The sequence below is a fragment of the Schistocerca serialis genome, chromosome 6 (genome assembly GCF_023864345.2).
Source record: "Schistocerca serialis cubense isolate TAMUIC-IGC-003099 chromosome 6, iqSchSeri2.2, whole genome shotgun sequence".
Lineage (NCBI taxonomy): Eukaryota > Metazoa > Arthropoda > Insecta > Orthoptera > Acrididae > Schistocerca > Schistocerca serialis.
The window spans coordinates 359,703,693-359,730,134 of NC_064643.1; the positions used below are offsets into that span (position 1 = coordinate 359,703,693).

At 40.7% G+C, this 26,442-nt stretch overlaps 1 protein-coding gene across 1 annotated transcript in view; it reads right to left on the reverse strand.

Annotated features, from left to right (window-relative positions):
- The window catches only part of LOC126484567 (rho guanine nucleotide exchange factor 18), a 637,896-nt gene that overhangs the window by 308,095 nt on the left and 303,359 nt on the right, over positions 1–26,442 (reverse strand). Inside the window, exons 3-4 of the mRNA XM_050108129.1 lie at positions 13,758–13,925; positions 10,285–10,376 (exon numbers count right to left, since the gene is read on the reverse strand). Of these exons, the coding sequence (XP_049964086.1) occupies positions 10,285–10,376; positions 13,758–13,925 (260 nt within the window). The remainder of the gene's footprint in view (positions 1–10,284; positions 10,377–13,757; positions 13,926–26,442) is intronic.

Consider the following 26,442-nt stretch of genomic DNA (forward strand, 5'->3'; position numbering starts at 1 on the left):
GTGCATGGGACAGGTTTTGCATCGGGGGCGGTTACAAGGATAAGAGCCAGAGGGTAGGGAAGGTGGTTTGGGGATTTCATAGGGATGAACTAACAGGTTACGAAGGTTAGGTGGACGGCGGAAAGACACTCTTGGCGGAATGGGGAGGATTTCATGAAGGATGGATCTCATTTCAGGGCAGGATTTGAGGAAGTCGTATCCCTGCTGGAGAGCCACATTCAGAGTCTGGTCCAGTCCCGGAAAGTATCCTGTCACAAGTGGGGCACTTTTGTGGTTCTTCTGTGGGGGATTCTGGGTTCGAGGGGACGAGGAAGTGGCTCTGGTTATTTGCTTCTGTACCAGGTTGGGAGGGTAGTTGCGGGATGCGAAAGCTGTTTTCAGGTTGTATCTGAACAGCCGGTGTGGATGTGGGAGAGGAAAGATTTGAACAGCCGGTGTGGATGTGGGAAAACAGCTTTCGCATCCCGCAACTACCCTCCCAACCTGGTACAGAAGCAAATAACCAGAGCCACTTCCTCGTCCCCTCGAACCCAGAATCCCCCACAGAAGAACCACAAAAGTGCCCCACTTGTGACAGGATACTTTCCGGGACTGGACCAGACTCTGAATGTGGCTCTCCAGCAGGGATACGACTTCCTCAAATCCTGCCCTGAAATGAAATCCATCCTTCATGAAATCCTCCCCACTCCGCCAAGAGTGTCTTTCCGCCGTCCACCTAACCTTCGTAACCTGTTAGATCATCCCTATGAAATCCCCAAACCACCTTCCCTACCCTCTGGCTCCTATCCTTGTAACCGCCCCCGGTGTAAAACCTGTCCCATGCACCCTCCCACCACCACCTACTCCAGTCCTGTAACCCGGAAGGTGTACACGATCAAAGGCAGAGCCACGTGTGAAAGCACCCACGTGATTTACCAACTGACCTGCCTACACTGTGAAGCTTTCTATGTGGGAATGACCAGCAACAAACTGTCCATTCGCATTAATGGACACAGGCAGACAGTGTTTGTTGGTAATGAGGATCACCCTGTGGCTAAACATGCCTTGGTGCACGGCCAGCACATCTTGGCACAGTGTTACACCATCCGGGCTATCTGGATACTTCCCACTAACACCAACCTATCCGAACTCCGAAGATGGGAACTTGCTCTTCAATATATCCTCTCTTCCCGTTATCCACCAGGCCTCAATCTCTGCTAATTTCAAGTTGCCGCCACTCATACCTCACCTGTCATTCAACAACATCTTTGCCTCTGCACTTCCGCCTCAACTGACATCTCTGCCCAAACTCTTTGCCTCTATATATGTCTGCTTGTGTCTGTATATGTGTGGATGGATATGTGTGTGTGTGTGCGCGCGCGAGTGTATACCCGTCCTTTTTCCCCCTAAGGTAAGTCTTTCCACTCCCGGGATTGGAATGACTCCTTACCCTCTCCCTTAAAACCCAAATCCTTTCGTCTTTCCCTCTCCATCCCTCTTTCCTGACAAGGCAACCGCTGGTTGCGAAAGCTAGAATTTTGTGTGTATGTTTGTGTTTGTTTGTGTGTCTATCGACGTGCCAGCGCTTTCGTTTGGTAAGTCACATCATCTTTAACCCTGAGTTTTTGTTTTCTGCTTTTACTGCATCTTGGCATTTCTGTTAGTGATATATATACACCATAGGACTCTTGACATGAGTAAATTGAAAATAATGCAAAATTGAATCAGCTATTAAGGTTGCATAAACCACTGGCTATGCTACAGACCAGTCTGTCATCTCAACCAAGATTTCAGTTTCACATACATTGGCCTCACCAAGACCCAACCAAACTTATACTTTCCAACCTAACCTAGACCTTGGGCTTCGTTACAGAGCAGTCTGTAGCCAGAAAGTAGATACTACCTTTGAAACGATATCGCTGGTAATATTACAGCACACACACACACACACACACACACACACACACACACACACACACACGCACGCACACACACACACACAAAAGTTCCTTATATGCCAATAAAAGAAATTTCTGTCAATGGCAAAAGCAGAAAATGAAGAAAGGGCTATCCACATAACTAAATAATTCACACGCTATTGGGACACATGTATGTGACTATTTCATATGTTAATTCTCTTAAGTCAAATCCATTTCACATCTGTTCATTGGTTACCACATACAATGTTCCCTTTGGCTGCCTCCAACTTTACACACAGATGCATTGCCAACATCTGCTCTATATTGCAGCAAGTGTGCGGCATTTAGTAATGTTTAGCTAGCTGCTGCACTGTGCAAAAGAAATTGTTATGGAATGACAATTCTGATCATTTCAAAACCACTGCCGAATGAACACTCTAGACTGTATTGCATCTAGCTGGTCTGCAGGAGGAGCTCCGGGGAAAGTAGTTTCAAACTGATGTCTTCTACATTCGAAACACTTTTCAAGTCTGAACCACAGAGAATCACTAGGACACTCATGACCATTCTTTGCCCAGTAAGGTTATCTGAAGCTAATAGACATGTAGGCTATTTATTTTATTTTATTTTACTTACAAGCCAAGTGGTAGGACCAAATTGAGGAGCAAATCTCCAAGGTCATGGAACATGTCAGTATGTGAAATTACAACATAAAAGTAATAACGGATAAAAATAAATGTTCTTGAACCCGAAAAAAGTCAGTATATAAGTTTAAATAAACACAATCAACAATGCAACAAGAATCAGCTAAATTTTTCGAGGAACTCCTCGACAGAATAGAAGAAGTGACACAAGAGGAAACTCTTCAGCTTTGATTTGAAAGTGCATAGATTACTGCTAAGATTTTCGAATTTGTATGATAGCCTATTGAAAATGGATGTAGCAGTATACTGCACACATTTCTGCTGAAGAGTTAAGGAAGTCCGATCCAAACACAGGTTTAATTTCTGCCGAGTATTAACTGAGTGAAAGCTGCTTATTCTTGGGAATAAGCTAATACTGTTAACAAGAAATGACAATAAGGAATATATATATTGAGAGACCAATATCAAAATATCCAGACTCGTGAACAAGGGTCAACAAGAAGTTCACCACTCACTGCCCAAAATGCCCGTTGCCGAGTCAAAAATATCCTTTTAGAATGGGAAGGAAGAGGTACCCAAAATTTAATACCATTCAACATGAGCGAATTAAAATAAGCAAAGTAGACTAATTTTTGTGTCGAACGATCGCTCACTTCAGATAACATTCGAATAGCAAAAATGGTAGTATTAAGTCTTTGAACAAGATCCTGAATGTGAGCTTTCCACGACAGCTCACTATCTATCTGAATACCTAGAAATTTGAACTGTTCAGTTTCACTAATCATATGCCCATTCCGTGAAATTAAAGCATCAGGTTTTGTTGAATGGTGTGTAGCAACTGCAAAAACTTAGTCTTACTGTGATTTAGCACTGACCACCGAGCGGTTCAAGGCACTTCAGTCCGGAACTGTGCTGCTGCTACGGTCGCAGGTTTGAATCCTGCCTCGGACGTGGATGTGTGTGATGTCCATAGGTTAGTTAGGTTTAAGTAGTTCTACGTCTAGGGGACTGATGACCCCATATGTTAAGTCCCATAGTGCTTAGAGTCATTTTTTTGTGATTTAGCATTAGTTTGTTTCCTACAAGCCATGAACTTAGGTCATGTTCTGCCCTACTTGAAACTGAGCCAATGTTGCACACAACATCCTTCACTACCAAACAGAAATATTTTAGAGTTACCTGTAATACTAGAGGGCAATTCATTTATACACTACTGGCCATTAAAATTGCTACACCATGAAGATGAAGTGCGACAGATGCGAAATTTAACCGACAGGAAGAAGGTGCCGTGATATGCAAATGATTAGCTTTTCAGAGCATTCACAAGAGGTTGGCATCGGTGGTGACACGTACAACGTGCTGACATGAGAAAAGTTTCCAACCGATTTCTCATACACAAACAGCAGTTGACCAGCGTTGCCTGGTGAAACATTGTTGTGATGCCTCGTGTAAGGAGAAGAAATTCGTACCATCACATTTCCAACTTTGATAAAGGTCAGATTGTAGCCTATCGCGATTGCGGTTTATCGTATCGCGACATTGCTGCTCGCATTGGTCCAGATCCAATGACTGTTAGCAGAATATGGAATCGGTGGGTTCAGCAGGGTAATACGGAACACCGTGCTGGATCCCAACGGCCTCGTATCACTAGCAGTCGAGATGACAGGCATCTTATCTGCATGGCTGTAACAGATCGTGCAGCCACGTCTCAATCCCTGAGTCAACAGATGGGGACGTTTGCAAGACAACAACCATCTGCACGAACAGTTCGACGATGTTTGCAGCAGCATGGACTATCAGCTCGGAGACCATGGCTGCGGTTACCCTTGACACTGCATCACAGACAGGAGCGCCTGCGATGGTGTACTCAACGACAAATCTGGGTGCACGAATGGCAAAACGTTATTTTTTCAGATGAATCTAGGTTCTGTTTACAGCATCATGATGGTCGCATCTGTGTTTGGCGACATTGTGGTGAACACACATTGGAAGCGTGTATTCGTCATCGCCATACTGGCTTATCATCCGGCGTGATGGTATGGGGTGCCATTGGTTACACGTCTCCGGCACCTCTTGTTCGCATTGACGGCACTTTGAGCAGTGGACGTTACATTTCAGATGTGTTACGACCCGTGGCTCTACCCTTCATTCGATCCCTGCAAAACCCTACATTTCAGCAAGATAATTCACGACCGCATGTTGCAGGTCCTGTATGGGCCTTTCTGGATACAGAAAATGTTTGACTGCTGCCCTGGCCAGCACATTCTCCAGATCTCTCACAATTGAAAATGTCTTGTCAATGGTGGCTGAGCAACTGGCTCGTCACAATACGCCAGTCACTACTCTTGATGAACTGTGGTATTGTGTTGAAGCTGCATGGGCAGCTGTACCTGTACAAGCCATCCAAGCTCTGTTTGACTCAATGCCCAGGTGTATCAAGGCCTTTATTACGACCAGAGGTGGTTGTTCTGGGTACTGATTTCTCAGGATCTATGAACCCAAATTGCGTGAAAATATATTTGTCCAATGAAAACCCATTTATCATCTGCATTTCTTCTTGGTGTAGCAATTTTAATGGCCAGTAGTGTATAAATAAGAAACAGGAGTGGCCCCAACACTGATCCCTGGGGCATCCCCCACTTGACCGTACCCCATGCAGACCCCATATCACAGCCATTCTCAACATTGTGAACAATGATCTTTTCCAGTCTGTTGCTTAAGTGAGAGGTAAACCAACCATGAGCTACTCCTCGTAGTCCATAACGGTCCAACTTCTGGAGCAATATTTTGTGATCAACACAATCAAATGCCCTAGTTAAATAAAAAAATATGCCAAGTGTTTGAAACCTTTTGTTTAACCCATCCAGTACCTCACAGAGTAAAGAGAATATAGCATTTTCAGTTGTTAAAGGACTTCTAAAGCTGAACTGTACATTTGATAGCAAATCGTGTGATATAAAATGATCAATTGTCCCTACCTACATAGCCTGTTCAATAACATTTCCCCCTTTTCATAAAGCCTTACTACTGAGTACTTTAATCATTCAGGAAACTGACCATTCCTAAAGCAAAAATTACAAATGTGACTAAATACAGGGGTAACATTTGCAGCACAGTACTTTAATATTCTGCTAGGCACTCCATCATAACCATGAGAGTGCTTAGTCTTCAGCGATTTAATTACTGACTCAATCTCCCCCTTGTCAGTATCACAGAGAAGTATTTTAGACATCAATCTCGGAAAGGCATTTGCCAGATTAGATTAGATTAGTTTTTCGTTCCATAGATCCAATAGATCCATGCTGAGGAGATCCTCGTGGATGTGGAACATGCCAACCTTTTTTTTTTTTTTTGCTGAAATAACAATACTAATAGTATACACAATACATCATTTGTTTCTATTAAAAAATTCGTCCATGGAGTAGAAGGAGTTGGCCACTAGTAAGTCTTTCAGGCTCCTTTTAAATTGATCTTTATTTGTAACTAAATTTTTTATGTTTGCTGGCAAATTATTGAAGATGAGTGTTCCTGAGTAGTGGACACCTTTTTGAACTAAAGTAAGTGCTTTTAAGTCTTTGTGCAGATCATTTTTGTTCCTGGTATTGTATGTATGAACTGAGCTGTTTGTTGGAAAAAGAGATATATTATTTAGGACAAATTTCATTAAGAAGTAAATATACTGAGAGGCAGTGGTTAGTATACCCAGTTCTTTGAAGAGGTTTCTACATGACGTCCGTGATTTTACTCCACAAATAATACGTATTACACGCTTTTGGACTCTGAAAACTTTTGTTTGACTGGAAGAGTTACCCCACAATATTATACTATATGACATCATGGAATGAAAGTAGGCAAAGTATGCAAGCTTTTTCATTTTTATGTCGCCTATGTTTGCTAACACTCGAATTGCAAATACAGATTTGTTAAGGCGTTTCTGCAGTTCTGTGGTGTGTTCCTCCCAACTGAATTTATTATCAAGTTGTAATCCCAGGAATTTAAGACTGTCAACCTCTTCTATCTGCTCTTCTTCATACTTTATGCATATGCTGGGTGGAAACCTCTTACAGGTTCTGAATTGCATGTAGTGAGTCTTTTCAAAGTTTAATGTCAATGAGTTGGCTTTAAACCATTTATTAATATCCATGAAAATATCATTAGCCAAGAAAGTTATATGATTCCCTGGAGAAACTAAATTTTTATTTAATTCATCAGCAATGCTCAGAAAATGATTGTTAATTACTGTACGTATATCTGATTTATCGGTAACAGAAATATTTTTACTACGAACTGACTTTATATCGTAGACCTTGTGCTGCTGACCAGACACTTCCTTCACAACTGACCATATGGTTTTAATTTTATCCTGTGAATTAGCTATTCTATTTGCGTGACACACAATCTTTGCCTTCCTAATAACATTTTAAGCACCTTACACTACTGTAGCTCGATTGTGACTACTTCTAACATTTTGATATAATTCCCACTTTGTTCTACAAGATGTTCTTATGCCATTAGTCAGCCACCCGGGCTGCCTATTACCGCTAGTACCCTATTTAGAACGTTCTAGTGGAAAGCAACTATCAAAGAGCACGAGGGATATGTTAAGGAAAGCATTATACTTGTCATCTATGTTATTGGCACTGCGAACATCCTGCCACTCTTGTTCCTTGACAAGGTTTAGAAAACTCTCTATTGCTGTTGGATTAACTTTCCTATATAGTTTGTAATTAAATGTGATATTTGTTTGAGTACTACTGCCTTTTAGTGTTAAATTTTGTGCATCATGGCCTGAAAGGCCATTCACCATTTTACTAACAGAATGCCCATCCAGTAATGAAGAATGAACAAAAATATTGTCTATGGCTGTGCTCCTGCTCCCCTGCACCTTCGTTGGAAGAAACACAATCCGCATCAGATCATATGAATTTATGAGATCTACCAACATCCTTTTTCTTGCCCCATTATACACAAAATTTATATTGAAGTCGCCGCATACAACTAATTTCTGGTACTTCCTACAAAGTGAATCAAGAACCCTCTCCAGCTTGAGCAGAACAGCTCTGAAGTCAGAGTTAGGGAATCTATAAACAACAACAAATAGAAGTTTAGTTTTACTAAATTCAACTGCCCCACACAACATTCAAATATCTGTTCAGCCCAGTGCCATTATACGTCTATGGATTCAAATGGAATCCTGTTTTTTATGTACATAGCCACCCCCTACCCCGCATCCCCCCCCCCCTCCACCCCACAAGGAACTCCTTGAAAAACAGCCAGCTAATCTGTATCCTGGTAAAGGAAGCCTCTGAATTGTCAAATTATTTATGTGGTGCTCTGATATACCAATAATTTCAGAGTCAACATCTATAAGCAGTTCACTAACTTTATCCCTAATATGTCTTATTATTTTGTTGAAATACTTGGAAGTATTACATCCTCAGAAAGTAAGCACTTAGTTAGTGGTACTTCCTTTAAGCAGGTATACCTATCAGCTGACTTCCATCTAAAAAAGGTGCCGCTCTAACACCAACTACTACAGGAATTTTTCCATGAGTGATCCCACCACCACCACCACCTACTACACTGCCACCAATAAGCTTTGCCAGCCTCCCCTTGCCATACCTATTGATGTGCAGGCCATAACACCAACTACTACAGGAATTTTTCCATGAGTGATCCCACCACCACCACCACCACCACCACCACTACCCACTACACTGCCACCAATAAGCTTTGCCAGTCTCCCCTTCCCATACCTATTGATGTGCAGGCCATGCCTAGTGTGATCCCGATCTACTGATAGACCCATCTGGCACCACTGAGATGTGACCCATGCCCTCTGCCATTAGCGCCCTCCACAGCCCCATGTTAACGCGCTTAAGAACCACATTAAGATGAGGCCGATCAGGATGCTGAAACAGTTGCATGAAATGCACATTAGTGCCACCAGTTTGAGTAGCTATCTTTACCAGGTCACCACCTACATCATATTCCCCATCCCTATCAAGACTGTTCCCTGCTCCACCCCCTATCACTTCCTGATCCTCCTCCATAAAATTCCTACATAACTCCCCTATGCTGTCAGTCACTTGAGCCAACCCTGCACTAGGCTTCACAATGCTTGTGACCCAGTACTCACTCCCAACACTTCCTGCAACTGCTGGCCCACACCTCTACCATGCGAGCTACCTAGCAGCAGAACCACCTCCTTTCTGTTTGACTTTGCAACTAACCTATCCCTCCTAACTGCTGAGGGCTGTTGCATGTTCCCTACATCTACAGCTACACAAGGTTCCTCTCCACTAAACTCTGACAGTTGGTCAAATCAATTGTATATATGCAAAGTTTAACTGAATACCTCCTCTTCATAGCTGCCTTCTTGCCAAGTTCCAAGTGGCAGTTCCCATTCCCCACCACCCTTAACCCTCCTCAATGTATCTAGTTCCTCCTTTGCTTGTTGTAATTGCACCTTAAGGGCACAGATCTTACACTCCTGTTCCTCTATCAACTTATTTCTACTACAGATTCTGCATTCCCAGTAGAGGATCTCACTATAATGCACATTGGCTTCCCCACTGCATTCCCCCTAATGAAAATGCTTTGAATAAATTCCACACCATAACCCACTACTCACAAACCTATGACAGAGTCCCACACTTCTCACTCATGGTAAAATTTTACAGTTACCAAAAAAAAACTATACATCTAAGTTACCGAAGTTCAGTTAAACCAGTAGAATTAATTATAGAACTAATGTATGGTGATCACTTTGTTTCAGTGTGGTGTAATAACACACAGAGGCTGCTGCACATTTTTAGAGATTTTTCTTTTTAGAGATAAGATAAAAGATTAAAAGATTTCTTGACCACAAAAAAATCTTCACACATAAAAGAAATGCTAGACAGATTACACTAGTGAGACATTCTAAATAATGGAACTGCACTACTCAATATATTTATGCAGAAGTACCTAATGTATAGAGAATTGAACAAGACAGGAGAATATTTCAGTTTTCTCAGAGGTAATCTTGCCCAAAATCTGATTGATAGGAAGGACTCACAGACATAATCAGTCTTTTACGGTATTTTCTTGGTACCTGCACTCTGTCTGCTGTAGACTATGGAAATGGAGTTTCCGCATAGCTAGAGATGCAAAAACCAATTGGTTAATAACAAAGAAAACATAAAGAGTGGAAAATGGGTAAAATGAGATTGCAATACAATTGTGATACTTCAATACAATTGTGATACTTCAGATTCATCTCTTCCTTTCAGCTACTACTCTGTGTTTGCAATATTCTTCCTACCATATAACTTGTCTATAGTACTTCTCCACCAGTGTTCACTTCCTTTCTAATCTAGTACATCACTGTTAACAGCAATTCTCTATAAACCTTTTTCACATGGACAAATATTAATCTTTTATACATTTGATACATTATGTTGTCTGCCTTTTCTGTATCATATAATTAATCTGACAAAATGTTAAACCAGTTCATAGCCCACCTGCTTTCCTGTATCGTAAGACCCAAAGGTGACTCTGAACTAAAATGCTAAGTATCATCATCTATGTAATGTTGTCACTCTAACAAAACATTTTAATTGAAACCACCCCCAATCCCACCACCACCACCACCACCACCACCACTTTCCATATTTTCCCAACAAATAATCAAATTAACAACATGTTCAATAATTACGTTAATTGGTGTTAAAAGTTTATAAACAATGACACAAGCATACCTGAGCATGTATTGCATGAATTGCCTGTGTATTCAGGTCTCTCATCTGCTGCACATTTTCATGTATCTCATGGAGATGCTGCAAGTTGTCTTCTGAAAAATTATATAAAAGAACTAAGTATGCTTTAAGAACATACACGTTACTTTATGATAAACAGCAAATACTCATGAAAAATAAAACAGCTTACCCCAACAGCTGTTTTAATGTCATACATAGCACAAAACTTTCAGAAATCGCCATGACTTATTGATGTATACATCAGTAATAAAAAAGAATGAATAAATAAATAAATTTTCAACAATTCAAATTCAATTTTTGACTGTAATCAGGAACTTGCAGCCTTCACAGGGCTGCTGATTGAACATTTGCGCTCATCTTTGCATTTATCCAGGAGGGATGCATCATACACAACAGTATCAGCTCACTCCTCTTCTGCATTTTTTTCTTCTTGGCAGTTAACAATTTTTGTATGGGCCAGTCTATTGTTCACATAATTTCTAATTTCGCCAACATGTCATTTAAAATATCAGCTACCATGAACAGCATCTCTATTGATTTGAAAGGTGAAAGCTAGGGATATCTCCAGTAAAAAATGCATACTGATTCTCCAAGTAAACTATACGCGAGATCCCCATTAAATTAAATGTTGGGACAACTGGTCCAGAAGGTTTCCCAAAATCAGTTATATAGCATCTCATTTTACATTCATTTAACCCATTAACTATATAAGTTTTCAATTTTAATTCAGTGTTACTGCGTACCATTCAATACTATCTGACAAGAATAAATAGCATGTTCTGTGCTACTGTTTGTACTGTATCAGATACCAAGGCTGCAGCTTTCGTGGCCAGCCAACCACAGACTGGGCATGAAAATGACCGTAATCCAAAATACAAGTAGCTAATAGGTTAAACATTTTACCTGAGAATGGCTACACAACTAAAACATTGTAGTGCACAACACAAAAATAAAATGACAATGAGAAACAGCTGATGCAGGGAACTTTTTTTTTCTCTCCTTCAAGAAGTTTATGTCAACTGCGGACTCTGTTGCAACTAAATGATTTGAAATTTGTAGGGAAAGTTGCCTGGCCCAACTGTCTAGTAGTACAGCCAGAGGTGATTTAAGGCCAGGATACAAATGGCTGCTCCGAGCGCCAAGCTGAGAGAGGCGTTAGAGGCAAGCAAGTGTAAAATCTGTGTACAGGGTACAAATAATTTGTTGAGAAAACTGACACAGCACAAAGTATACGATAATATTGGAGGAAGCAAAAACTTTCCAGTAAACTTGGAGCCACAATCGAGCCATCTGCTAGGTACTGCTAATGTACGATTACAAGATGCCACTGACTTCAGTATGAAACTAGTTAGCATTAATGCATTTGAAACACAATCATTTCAACTAAGGCCTCACATAAATAGGCTCAAATTCCACCCAAGTCTGGATTTAACAAGAAATGGATCTACATCACCCTCCACAAGCCACCTAACAGTGTGTGGTGGAAGGTACTTCTGGTACCACTGAGTGACTTCCTCCCCCTCTCTGTTTAACTCGCAAATAGTATGTGGGACAAATTATCATTGGATATTGGTTAGCACTGGTATTCGCTCTAATTTCTCAAATGTCACAGTAATAGTCATTTTGCAAGATGTGAGTCATAGGAAGTATTATCTTGTCCGACTATTCCTGGAAAATGCTCTCTCAAAATGTTAATAGTAAACCTCTCAATGATGCACAATGCCTCTCTTGCAATATCTGCCACTGGAGTTTGTTGAGTGTGTCTGCGACGTTTTCGCAGTGACTAAATGGTCCCATGATGAAATGCCCTGCTCTTTGTTGGATCTTCTCTATACTTTCTATCATGCTTACCTGGTAAGGATCCCTCATTCCATATTGATAAGAAGCAGTCAAACAAGCGCCTTGTAAGCCACTTCCTTCCTGGATTCATTACATTTCCTTAAGACTCTTCCTATGAATATATTAGTTGTTTCATGTCGTCTTTCCATTCAAGGTCGGTCTCGACAGTTACTCCTAGGTATTTTATGGTAGAGGCTGTTTATAGCAGTTTCTTTATGGTAGAGGCTGTTTATAGCAGTTTCTTACCAACAGTGTAGTTGTATAGTTGTGGCTTTCTTTTTCTATGTATGCACAATATGTTACATCTTTTTATGTTCAGGATCAACCGCCAGAGGGTGCACCATTCATCAATCCTCTGCAGTTCATTCCACAAACTGATACTCTTCTGGTGTTGCTACTTTGTTATAAACAACCATACCATCTGCAAACGGTTGCAAGGTTCTTCTGACACTTTCTAATAGAGCATTCACATACACTGTAAACAGTAATGGTCCTATCACACTTCCTTCAGGAACAATGCTATGGATCTCATAGAGCAAAAGAGTGAGCTGAGTTTTGCACAATCTGCGTTTGTGGAATCCGTGTTGATTTTTGTAGAGATTTTCATTCTCCAAAAAGTCGTAATTCTTGAACATTAACAACTCTTCATAATTTTATGACTGACTGACCCAACAGTTCAAGGCCTATAATTATGTGCATCAGTCCTACAACTCTTCCTGAAAATGGGAATGACCTGCACTTTTTTTCAATCACTAGGTACACTTTGTTACTATAGTCATCTATAATAAACGGTTGCTAGAATGGTAGCAAGTTTTCTCGCATAATCTTTATAGAATCTTGTCAGTGTCTCATCTTCTCCTGATGCCTTTCCATTACTAAGCAAATGTGACGTTCTCTTCTGTTCTGTGATGGGTTACTCTAAATATCTGTCATTTTGATGTTCGTATGATGATTGAAAGGAGGGACCATGTTATGACCTCCTACAGTTTTGGTACCAGTACTGTCACTGAGTGAATAATAGAGGATTTCAAACTGATTACTGATTTTATGTAAGACCAAAAGGTTGTAGGGTTTTTATGCAAACTGGTTGAAAAAATTTTACTTTCATAGTCACTGAACACTTCTCTCATTGCTCTCCTTACACTTGTCTTCACTTTATTCAGCTTTCATTTGTCAGCCAGGTTTTGACTTTTCTTGAATCTGTGATGAAGCTCTTTTTGTTTACGTAGGAGTTTTCTAACACAGCTATTAAACCATGGTGGATATTTCCCATCCCTTATGGCCTTGCTCTAAATATACTTGTTTATGGCATACTGAATGATTCTTTTGAATTTGTTCCATTTGTGCTCCACATTTTTGTCCTCATCAGTGAATATTTGATGGTGACTACTCAGATACTATTCTGTTTGTATCTTATCACTCTTGCCAAGTAAAAGTATCTTCCTACCTTTCTTAACTTTCCTTGTAAAACCAGTAGTCATAGTTGCTATCATTGTCTTATTATCACTGATAAATATATTTAAGGAGGCACATGGAGATAATTTACATATTTAAATAATCTGGAAACATTGCAATATTACTGAATATCAGAGATAAGTGCACAAACGGGGACTTACCCAGCACTGGATAGACTTTGGTACCAGGTGAATGAGGAGTGACACTAATCGTGGGAACTTCATGCTTATTAACTGCCATTGGTGCACCAGAGTTGGACTCAACGGACGGCTGGTCCTCTGACAAGTAGTCTGTGATCACATCTTCATCACTGTCATCTGGACACTCATCTGGAAGGAATGAAACAACAGCCATGAATCACGTATGGGATGCCCACCTACTAAGTAAATGATGAAGTTACTAAAACGCAAAACACAACACAAGACTAAAAAAGGGACATACTAGAGGCCAGAGATCAGACAGAATAGTATCCTGAAATGCCCGTACCATCCGATGACAGTTTTTATTCCCTTGGTCACAGCAGAGTGGAAAGAGGGCCAGTTTAATGCCCAGGTGACACATGGAGATAACTAACATTTCTACACAGGACTTAATCACAGTTAGTGACAGTCACTAGGGGCATCCAGCTGGGTGCCCCAAGTGCCAGATTTGCATACAGGGTGGCTAGAAACAGTCTGGAAAGTTTGTAAAGTTGTTGCAGGGCAGGTTGTGCTGAGAAATAATTGTTAAGGGAAAAATGTGATATGTTACGCAGTTTCTGAGTTAATTAGCATCGAAGTTAGCCAATCAGCCCTTGATGCGTGCAAATTCAAGCAGTCTGCCAGATACAATTAGTGTCTGTTGTTCTCACAGCGTATCAGAGAGCACACAAGATTGCTTGGCCTTTATTCATCTTTGATCCTTACTTATGTCTCTTGTTCAATTTATGCACAGCTTTCTTGCTCAGTTTCAAGTAACCAAATGAAGCACATATTTGGTGACACTGTCTTGGTGGGTCACATTAATTTGTGTGTGCACCATATTGAATTCTTTTTCTTAACAATTACTTCTCAGCACAACCTACCCAGCAACACGTAAAAGTTTATAGACTGTTTCTGACCACTGCATATAGTGCGTGAATTAGCAATGAAAAATGACACAGTAAAAACCTTATGATGCAATAAGGGATTTGGGGGGCGGGGGGGCGGGAGGGTGCATCGAAACAAAAGTCACTTGGGTGGAATAATGATCTTGAACTGACCCTGACTAGAAACAAACATCTGGATGATTCAACAATATACCACTGTCTGAGAATTGTTTATGAGAAGTGGGTGAAGAGTGGAGGAAGCAAGCTCTGTCTCTATCAGACATATACTTGGAAAGGAGCTCTGCACAGAGAGCAAGTGCGACCTCCACACTCAGTATTGTCGCTTTAGCTATCTTTGTGCTTTGCACAGATCATCCGCTTTCATAACGAGCAGTAAAATAAATCTATCCAAAGCGAGGCACACCTACTGCTCAGAAGGTATTAGGAACTGTTTCATCACTCATACTAAAAGTAACACCAAGAACCATACAGAATTTGGCAGAGGGTTCACTTGCACCTTTCACCATACAGCAGAACTTTATTATACACAGTGCGTTATGAAATGATGTATCCTAATACTAAATAAAAATGTCAACATGTGCTTTTGAAAATGCTGAGCACTTCCTGTCATAGAGGTGGAGTGGATACACGAATCATCAGCAACTTGATATGGTTGCAGCTATGAGCTCTTTAAAAGCTACTGCAAGGAAAAACAGTTCCATTACAAGAAAATCTGTCAACATCAACACAAGTTATGGCAGTTACAATTTCCAGAAATAGCTTGGTTCCCCTCAAAATGAAAATTTGTTTTGAGTTGAATAGATGATGGTACAGTCGAGAAAATTAGATTGAGTAATGAAATGGATCTGTACTTTGACTGTGCAGCTTAACTGAATCAGTCATCACTTAAATTCGTCTATGATTGTTAATATGTCAAATATAAGAATGTAGATCAAAGAAAATATAAGTCCTCCTCAAATGCTTCTAGCTGAGGAATCAGGAGACACCTTTGGTATTCTGTAAGAATACTGTTTGATCAAGTCCATGACTTGTGATATGTTACGCTTCAATTGCTTACTTGCATTTACCCTCAACAAACGGGCTTGGCTTTTGTCTTCTCTATGATGGAATTCCCACTTTCTTTAGCTGTTTCCATCTTGGGTGTCACCAATGTATCTTCAGATGCAAAAATGCTAACAAAATCTCCAGAAATGAGGAAATGACACCTACAGATCCATTCAGAGACTCAAGAAGTAATAAGTGAGACTAATGTACAAGACCATCTCATTTTTACAGTGTTCTTGCATATACTATTTGCAGATGTGTAGTGAGCTGCGTAAGACACATCAGTTAAGGAGTGTACATGTAAAGACTGCAGGGTCACTGCCATACCTCAGGCACCAGCCATCACAGCAGAATGGATGACACTTACACACTGATAGTGAGAAACTGTTGGGAGTTCTCAGTTTTTGGAGGAGAGAGTCAAACGTGTCACTCCCTGGTACCTGGTGACCACATACGGTCATTATCAGCACATTTGATCCAAAAGTACAAAATGTGTCACATTTGACCTCTAAATCACACTGCAATTAATTGAGAAAAAATTAAATTTCTTTCACAGTGAGAAGAACCAATAATAAGCAGGAAAACCTGTATTCTATTCAACAATGACCTCTAACATGGATTCTGGAAATAACAATAACTAAAATAATTGAAAATAAAGGGGAGAAAGTGTGTTTCAAAATTTTCTGAAAATTCTGAATAAAATGCCAGCATCAGTTGTACGGCCGATTTCCATCCCAAAGGCCACTACCCATTGGTCGTGTGTCGGACATCCTGAGAGAACAAAGAATGACTGAATCAGTCATTCTCAGGATGTCTGACACAAGCACTGGATAGTAGCCTTGGAGGTCAAAATTAGTCACAATTTTTAAAACTGAAATAAAAAGGTCAAAAATAATTTTGTGCAACTAATGCTGGCATTTTATTCAAAATCAATAATAAAGTTCTCGAACCTCCACTAACATGCTCCACATTCTGGACAAAAAAACTGTCTGAAAATTTTTCATATAGTAAGGATTTCAGACCGCAGTTCATTTGACAAAGAAAGTAAATTTGAAAGTTGTTTGTTTCAATTCAGATACATTAGAACAATTACATTTATTCTAATTTATATAAATAAAACCATTTAATGAGAATTGTTTTGGCCAGCTTAGTGCTCTCCGTTGTTGATGCCCCTTCTAGTCATCTAGATTAAAATTTTCCATACACACTGGTTGACAACATTAGTGAGATGGTTGCTTCCTTCCTTTCTGTTACATCATTCTGTAATAATGTTTTCTGGTATGTAAAATGGTGTTAAAAGAAACTTATGTTGAAAAGCAGGAAAGAGACTGTCATGTATACTACTATGAGCATCTGTATTGAGCTCCACAGTGATTTAATTACCACGACCAAACAGGCAACAATTACAAGGGTCCAGACCCTAATAAATTTCCTGTGGCTATCTACACTCATCAAGATTCCATTCAAAAAGCATATGGTGAAAAGGACACAAATTACAGAGCGTAAAAAGAGTGTGGACACTGAAGGTTTTCAGAGATGAAGAACTGCCATTTGAGAATGAAGACAGGTATCAACAAGGCATTAGGAGCATTATTACATATGGTTCAGAAGTGTGGACAACAAAATGGCAAATGAAATCAAAATTATTAGCCACAGAAATGGATTTCTGGAGACGTTCAGCAAGAATATCAAGACGAGAAAGAATAAGAAATGAAGTAATCAGAAACAAGATGAAATGTAAAAATTCAATTATTGATTTCATCGAGCACAAACAACTTAAATGGTATGGACACATCAGACGAATGGAACAGGAAAGGCTACCAAAATGCATAATCGACTGGGTACCAATTGGAAGAAGAAAAAGGGGACGACCACCTGATACATGGATACAGGGAGTTCAGTCAGCAATGAGGAAGAACAACATTCCTGAAGATTTATGGACAAATAGAGAAGGGTGGAGAACAATAATTAGTGACTTACTGTAATCAAGAATAGGTGCTGGAAAAATGTACTCACATTGTAAACCCAGAATAATAATAATCAACAAGGCATTCATGTTACATGATTTAAGAAAAACACAGAAAATCTAAATCTGGAGATTGGACAGGGATTTTGATTTCCACCTTTAATGTGATTTCAGTATTGTGATCACCACACACCTCCTTCATCTGTGAAAAATGAGTTCATAAGAATTTTTCTACTTCTTGTGATATTCTTAAATCTCGTTAGAAAAAAATGCTTACCTCTAATAGCACAGTCTCTCATCATGTCTGGGATTACAGCACAATTTCACACATACATATAAAAAACCTCAGGCCATTTCACATAAATTTTCTCAGCATGTTATAGTCTTAGGTGGAGATTTCAATTTACCAGATATAGACTGGGACACTCAGATGTTTAGGACGGGTGGTAGGGACAGAGCATCGAGTGACATTATACTGAGTGCACTATCTGAAAATTACCTCGAGCAATTAAACAGAGAACCGACTCGTGGAGATAACTTCTTGGACCTACTGATAACAAACAGACCCGAACTTTTCGACTGTGTATGTACAGAACAGGGAATCAGTGATCATAAGGCCGTTGCAGCATCCCTGAATACAGAAGTTAATATGAATATAAAAAAAGGGAGGAAGGTTTATCTGTTTAGTAAGAGTAATAGAAGGCAGATTTCAGACTACCCAACAGATCAAAACGAAAATTTCTGTTCTGACACTGACAATGTTGAGTGTTTATGGAAAAAGTTCAAGGCAATCGTAGAATGCGTTTTAGACAGGTACGTGCCAAGTAAAACTGTGAGGGATGGGAAAAACCCACTGTGGTACAACAACAGAGTTAGGAAGCTACTGCGAAAGCAAAGAGAGCTCCACTCCAAGTTTAAACGCAGCCAAAACCTCTCAGACAAACAGAAGCTAAACGATGTCAAAGTTAGCGTAAGGAGGGCTATGCGTGAAGCGTTCATTGAATTCGAAAGTGAAATTCTATGTACCGACTTGACAGAAAATCCTAGGAAGTTCTGGTCTTACGTTAAATCAGTAAGTCGCTCGAAACAGCATATCCAGACGCTACGGGATGATGATGGCATTGAAACAGAGGATGACACGCGTAAAGCTGAAATACTAACACCTTTTTCCAAAGCTGTTTCACAGAGGAAGACCGCACTGCAGTTCCTTCTCTAAATCCTCGCACAAACGAAAAAATGGCTGACATCGAAATAAGTGTCCAAGGAATAGAAAAGCAACTGGAATCACTCAATAGAGGAAAGTCCACTGGACTTCTACACAGAGTACGCGAAAGAACTTGCCCCCCTTCTAACAGCCGTGTACCGCAAGTCTCTAGAGGAACGGAGGGTTCCAAATGATTGGAAAAGAGCACAGATAGTACCAGTCTTCAAGAAGGGTCGTCGAGCAGATGCGCAAAACTATAGACCTATATCTCTTACGTCGATCTCTTGTAGAATTTTAGAACATGTTTTTTGCTCGCGTATCATGTCATTTCTGGAAACCCAGAATCTACTATGTAGGAATCAACATGGATTCCGGAAACAGCGATCGTGTGAGACCCAACTCGCCTTATTTGTTCATGAGACCCAGAAAATATTAGATACAGGCTCCCAGGTAGATGCTATTTTTCTTGACTTCCGGAAGGCATTCGATACAGTTCCACACTGTCGCCTGATAAACAAAGTAAGAGCCTACGGAATATCAGACCAGCTGTGTGGCTGGATTGAAGAGTTTTTAGCAAACAGAACACAGCATGTTGTTATCTACAGACGTTAAAGTAACCTCTGGCGTGCCACAGGGGAGTGTTATGGGACCATTGCTTTTCACAATATATATAAATGACTTAGTAGATAGTGTCGGAAGTTCCATGCGGCTTTTCGCGGATGATGCTGTAGTATACAGAGAAGTTGCAGCATTAGAAAATTGTAGCGAAATGCAGGAAGATCTGCAGCGGATAGGCACTTGGTGCAGGGAGTGGCAACTGACCCTTAACATAGACAAATGTAATGTATTGCGAATACATAGAAAGAAGGATCCTTTATTGTATGATTATATGATAGCGGAACAAACACTGGTAGCAGTTACTTCTGTAAAATATCTGGGAGTATGCGTGCGGAACGATTTGAAGTGGAATGATCATATAAAATTAATTGTTGGTAAGGCGGGTACCAGGTTGAGATTCATTGGGAGAGTGCTTAGAAAATGTAGTCCATCAACAAAGGAGGTGGCTTACAAAACACTCGTTCGACCTATACTTGAGTATTGCTCATCAGTGTGGGATCCGTACCAGATCGGTCTGACGGAGGAGATAGAGAAGATCCAAAGAAGAGCGGCGCGTTTCGTCACAGGGTTATTTGGTAACCGTGATAGCGTTACGGAGATGTTTAATAAACTCAAGTGGCAGACTCTGCATGAGAGGCGCTCTGCATCGCGGTGTAGCTTGCTCGCCAGGTTTCGAGAGGGTGCGTTTCTGGATGAGGTATCGAATATATTGCTTCCCCTTACTTATACCTCCCGAGGAGATCACGAGTGTAAAATTAGAGAGATTAGAGCGCGCACGGAGGCTTTCAGACAGTCGTTCTTCCCGCGAACCATACGCGACTGGAACAGGAAAGGGAGGTAATGACAGTGGCACGTAAAGTGCCCTCCGCCACACACCGTTGGGTGGCTTGCGGAGTATCAATGTAGATGTAGATGTAGGTGAAGAAATAAAAACTTTGTGGTTTGCTGTTAACACTTTAAATCAATCAAGGATGACAAACACCATGAAAGAGGGCTTGACTGGAACTTCACAAGAAGCTATAAGATAAACACCAACAGAAGTTAAACAAGGATAATAGAATATAGCCAAACTGTATCACGTGATGCTGAGGGGATCAGAATATGAATTGAGACACTGAAAGTAGTAGATAAGTTTTGCTGTTTGGGCAGTAAAAAAACTGATGATGGCCAAAGTAAAGAAGATATAAAATGCAGACTGGCTACTGCAAGAAAAGTATTTCTGAAAAAGAGGAATTCATTAAAATCTAATACAAACTTAGGTGAAGATCAAGTGAGTAGATTGAGGAACTAACAAAGAGGTATGGAATAAAATTGGAAAAAAAAACAGGGATGCACCACTGAGGAATTATCAAAATGGGATGGAAGTCAGTAGCTGTGCTGTTCATGTACAGACACAAAAACATTGCAATTTCAGGAAAACTGAATGATTATTCAACACAAAAGCCTTCAGAAATTGAGCAAATCAATACCACATTGGGCCACATCTGGCCCTTATGCAAGCAGTTATTCAGTGTGGAACTGATTGATAGAGACGTTAGATCTGCTTAATTCCAAGCTGGTTGAGGACAGATCTGGCAACCTCGCTGGCGAAGGCAAGATTCGGGAGGCACAAAGATAAGCAGTAGAAAATCTCCCTGTGTGCAGGCAGGCATTGTCTTGCTGAAATGTGAGCCTGTAGGACTGCATGCCTGAGATGTGCAATGGTAGCAGGCCTTGTCTGCAGCTTTCTACAACTATAACCGGACATCTGAAAAATCCTACAATCACTGATGAAGAGATGTGAATGAGCGCAGTTCCACTCCAGTGTTCTTTACATCCCTTGGTGCAGGGGGAGAGTATGCGGTGTTAGTTCTGTTGTTCATAATGGATTCCTAGAGGACAAACTGATTGTTTCAAGACAGTAATGTACTGTTAGTCAACACTGCCCTCCAAGTTTCCTGGAGAAATGCAGTGCAAATTTCTGCTGCATCCTCCTCTGGGTATCTATTAACCATAATTTGAAGGCAGCAGCCATCAGTGGTACTGTTGGCCACATGCAACCACTACAAAGCAGGTATCCAATCTTTGTGTGTCATGATGGTGGCTGAATGTTCCAATGACACTGTTGCATGTAGTGTATGCCAAATCAGCAGGAGCTTCCTGTGCTGAGAACTGTTTTTACCCTAAGGTGGTAAAGCACACACAGTTTAAGTCTGAGTTGATCCTCCGACGTATACTGACAGACTGAACTGTGTACACAAAGCACACTGCATTGTTCACTGTATGCTTCACTTTTACCCCCATTACATAGATGGCTACATGTAGCAACTGTCAGAAGAGTATTGTGAAAGAGGTTTCGGAATATACTCGTACACAAATTTAAAAAAAATGGGTATATCATAAGAACTGTGCAATTTTTTTTAAAGATTTTATTATGCAAAAGTCAGAACAATCAAATATTTCAATACACACTTTCACTGCTGGGTAGAGTGGAACTCCTGTTTTCAGAAAAAACTATCATGTTCAATTCCTAATAACAAATGCTGATTTATAAACGAATGCATACAAGAACAGTGGTAATGTATAAATAAATATATGGTATCATACCATGAATATGTGTTCTCACATCGCAAATACGTTTTTTCTTGGGTTGTTAAGGGATGTTTTCTCACGGATTTCAAATTAGGGTTTTTTTATGATAATAATACACCATATCTAGCCACAATATTTTGTTTTCGTATGAAGTCCACAGCATTCTGGAACTACAACTACATTTTCCACGACAACTTGCTTTTTTTAGCTAAAAATAATCTACTTCTCACTGATCTCAGCTGAGGAGCTTTTCTCGTAAAAGTAGTAAATGTATCGATTTACTAATAGGCGATAACCTGGAACAAATGTAACGCTCAAGGAAGCCAATGTAGTTTTCACCTGTGCCAATTACAGTGTGACAAGATATTGCAGCTTTCACATTGCTGTACTGCCCGACTATGCGATGATAAATGAGAAAGTTTAGTTGTAATATATGAAGTTTGTAACTTTAATAGTGGCAACTATTTATTTACAGCTCGTACAAAATAGGTACTTGAGCTATGAATCCACCACATCCAGAAACATATGGGCCCAAGGACGCCAATATCGATTATTTTTTAGAGGTGCATATGGGGCCTGAAGATAGCATAATGAATTGCCGAAACTGGCAGCGAAAATAAAATTAAATAGTATCTGAATTAGACGGCTGTTTGGCGAATTTCATTGTTAAGAAGGTACTTTTATTTGCTCGCGTCCCGAGCGGACGTTCACTGACACGCTATTTCCACGATGCACCTTGGACACGTGAAAGACTGCCTAGTCCGAATAGGTGTTGGAAATTTCAACTGGCTGTACGCGATATGTTGATAACCCAGTTGGCAGTTGCCTCCTCTACTTACGATAGTAAGTAGTACTGTGATGGAAGGTATCTTGGCTGTTGGACGCTATCAAACAGACTGGAGTGCCTGTACCGCCCGCATAACGTCGTCCACTGCAAGCGGGCGTGCGGTTGCTTAGTGGAAGCGATAGCGCCTATGGTCGTCGATGTATACTGAGATCAACGACTTAACGAAGGGCTTTTATTGAACAGCAGTTACGGTTCACTGGCAGGATGCTACGAAAACGCCGTCACAATACAAAGGAGTCTGCTTACGTAGCACTTGTGCAGCTCGTTCTAGAAAACTGCTCAAGTGCTTGGGTTATGCGCTAAAGAGGACTAACAGGGGTAATGAACGTATACAAACAAGGGCAGGACGAATGCTCACAGGCTTGCTTCCCCACGGGAGATCGTTTCTGAGACGGTAGGAAACACGAATGGCAGGTGGCTGCATATGGACCTCAGTTAACCCGCAAAAAAGCTACTTATACAGGGTGTTACAAAAAGGTACGGCCAAACTTTCAGGAAACATTCCTCACACACAAAGAAAGAAAATATGTTATGTGGACATGTGTCCGGAAACGCTTACTTTCCATGTTAGAGCTCATTTTATTACTTCTCTTCAAATCACATTAATCATGGAATGGAAACATACAGCAACAGAACGTACCAGCGTGACTTCAAACACTTTGTTACAGGAAATGTTCAACATGTCCTCCGTTACCGAGGATACATGCATCCACCCTCCGTCGCATGGAATCCCTGATGCGCTGATGCAGCTCTGGAGAATGGCGTATTGTATCACAGCCGTCCACAATACGAGCACGAAGAGTCTCTACATTTGGTACCGGGGTTGCGTAGACAAGAGCTTTCAAATGCCCCCATAAATGAAAGTCAAGAGGGTTGAGGTCAGGAGAGCGTGGAGGCCATTTAATTGGTCCGCCTCTACCAATCCATCGATCACCGAATCTGTTGTTGAGAAGCGTACGAACACTTCGACTGAAATGTGCAGGAAGGAGCTCCGTCGTGCATGAACCACATGTTGTGTCGTACTTGTAAAGGCACATGTTCTAACAGCACAGGTAGAGTATCCCGTATGAAATCATGATAACGTGCTCCACTGAGAGTAGGTGGAAGAACATGGGGCCCAATCAAGACATCACCAACAATGCCTGCCCAAACGTTCACAGAAAATGTGTGTTGATGACGTGATTGCACGATTGCGTGCGGATTCTCGTCAGCCCACACATGTTGATTGTGAAAATTTACAATTTGACCACGTTGGAATGAAGCCTCATCTGTAAAGAGAACATTTGCACTGAAATGAGGATTGGCCTCCACGGTACACTTCTGCGAATGGTTCATCCAACAATATGTCAATCAGCTACTGATAGTGCCTGCACACGCTGTACATGGTACGGAAACAACTGGTTCTCCCGTAGCACTCTCCATACAGTTACGTGGTCAACGTTACCTTGTACAGCAGCAACTTCTATGACGCTGACATTAGGGTTATCGTCAACTGCACGAAGAATTGCCTCGTCCATTGCAGATGTCCTCGTCGTTCTAGGTCTTCCCCAGTTGCGAGTCATAGGCTGGAATGTTCCATGCTCCCTAAGATGCCGATCAATTGCTTCGAACGTCTTCCTGTCGGGACACCTTCGTTCTGGAAATCTGTCTCGATACAAACGTACCGCGCCACGGCTATTGCCCCGTGCTAATCCATACATCAGATGGGCATCTGCTAACTCCGCATTTGTAAACATTGCACTGACTGCAAAACCACGTTCGTGACGAACACTAACCTGTTGATGTTACGTACTGATGTGCTTGATGCTAGTACAGTAGAGCAAGGAGTCGCATGTCAACACAAGCACCAAAGTCAACATTACCTTCCTTCAATTGGGCCAACTGGCGGTGAATCGAGGAAGTACAGTACATACTGACGAAACTAAAATGAGTTCTAACATGGAAATTAAGCGTTTCCGGACACGTGTCCACATAACATCTTTTCTTTATTTGTGTGTGAGGAATGTTTCCTGAAAGTTTGGCCGTACCTTCTTGTAACACCCTGTGGACCATCGAGAACCAGCTTTAAGTGTGGAATCCATGAATATACTACAATCACCTATGTGCCTCTCCCGCAGCGATCACGAAGAAAGGATTAGTTACAGCGTGCAAAGAGCCATTTGAGCTATCATGGTTCCCGCACTCCGTATATGAATGTAAAATAAAAACGCCTTAATAACTGGGAAATTGGGAAGTACCCTTTGCAATATGCTTCAAAGTCGTTTGCAGAGCATAAACGCACACATACACCTACTACTCCAGAGGAAAAGTGGAGCAACCGCTTAAATAATTTTGTCTCACTTTCGACTAAGTTCAAAAACGAAAATGGCAACAGAGCCAAGATGGCGTTACAGAAAGCAAACATTATTCATTACTCACAGAGTCATCTGTATTAGGATCGCTGAAATTAAAAAAAATGTATGATAGAAACGGAATCAATATCAGCAATAACCGTTCAAGAATGCTGAGCCTGCAATGTAATGTGACTAATGACGAATTGTGCCTGGCCAGTTTTCGCCGCAATCTCACTGCCTTCATCCCCATCGGCCATTCATTTAATATCCGCGAATCAAATTTGACATTTTTGCCTGAAGAATGTATGTGTGTGCATGTTAACACCAAATGAAAAAGGAGAAAGAAATATTCCTGGTTAAGGCAGTGCGAACAGGCTTGTAAGCTTTTTCTCGAATAAGTAAGAGTTATACTGTCTCATTTTCTCCCTATTTCTGGACTTTTTTTTATCATTATGCTAATTGTTGCTACGTTGAAAACATTTCTGTTAGACTTTTGTGGAACATGCTCTGTTCTTTTCTTTTACCTATTATGTTTTTTTAGATTTTATATCAGCGAGAAGAAAATGATTTGTATTTACCTAATCTGTTTTCTGTCTTATATAAGATGGTTCACGACCGAAACCGGTAGATATTGAGTTCCAATAAAAACAGCCGATGGTTAAAATGCGTTTCTTCTTCTAATTTTTTGCCCGCAGAAGGACAGTATATTCCTGGTGGCAGTGTAATAACAGAACTGCTTGGGCGCACGATACTGAAGCCTTCAGTGGTCATACTAAAAGTCTCGAGAGCTGAATGGGGTTAAACTGAGTAAAAACACTGAAAAATTGTGGAATAATGATATAGAATATTTCTTAAAATTTCTTTTGTGAAACATACACACATAAACAAACACTCTATAAACTTCGTCAGTTTTTAAAAGGTGGATAAAAGGAAAGGAAAGAGCTAAAAAAAGTATTGAATTCTGAGGTGACAGAAGTCATGGGATAGTGATATGCACACATATAAATGGCTCTAGTATCGTTTACGCAAGCTATAAGAAGGCAGAGATGTCTGTCACATGTACTAGGGTGATTCATGTGGTTTCCGAGGCGATTATGGCCGAACGACAGGAATTAACAGACTTGGAACGGGCAATGCTAGTTGGAGCTAGAAGCACGGGACATTCCATTTCGGAAA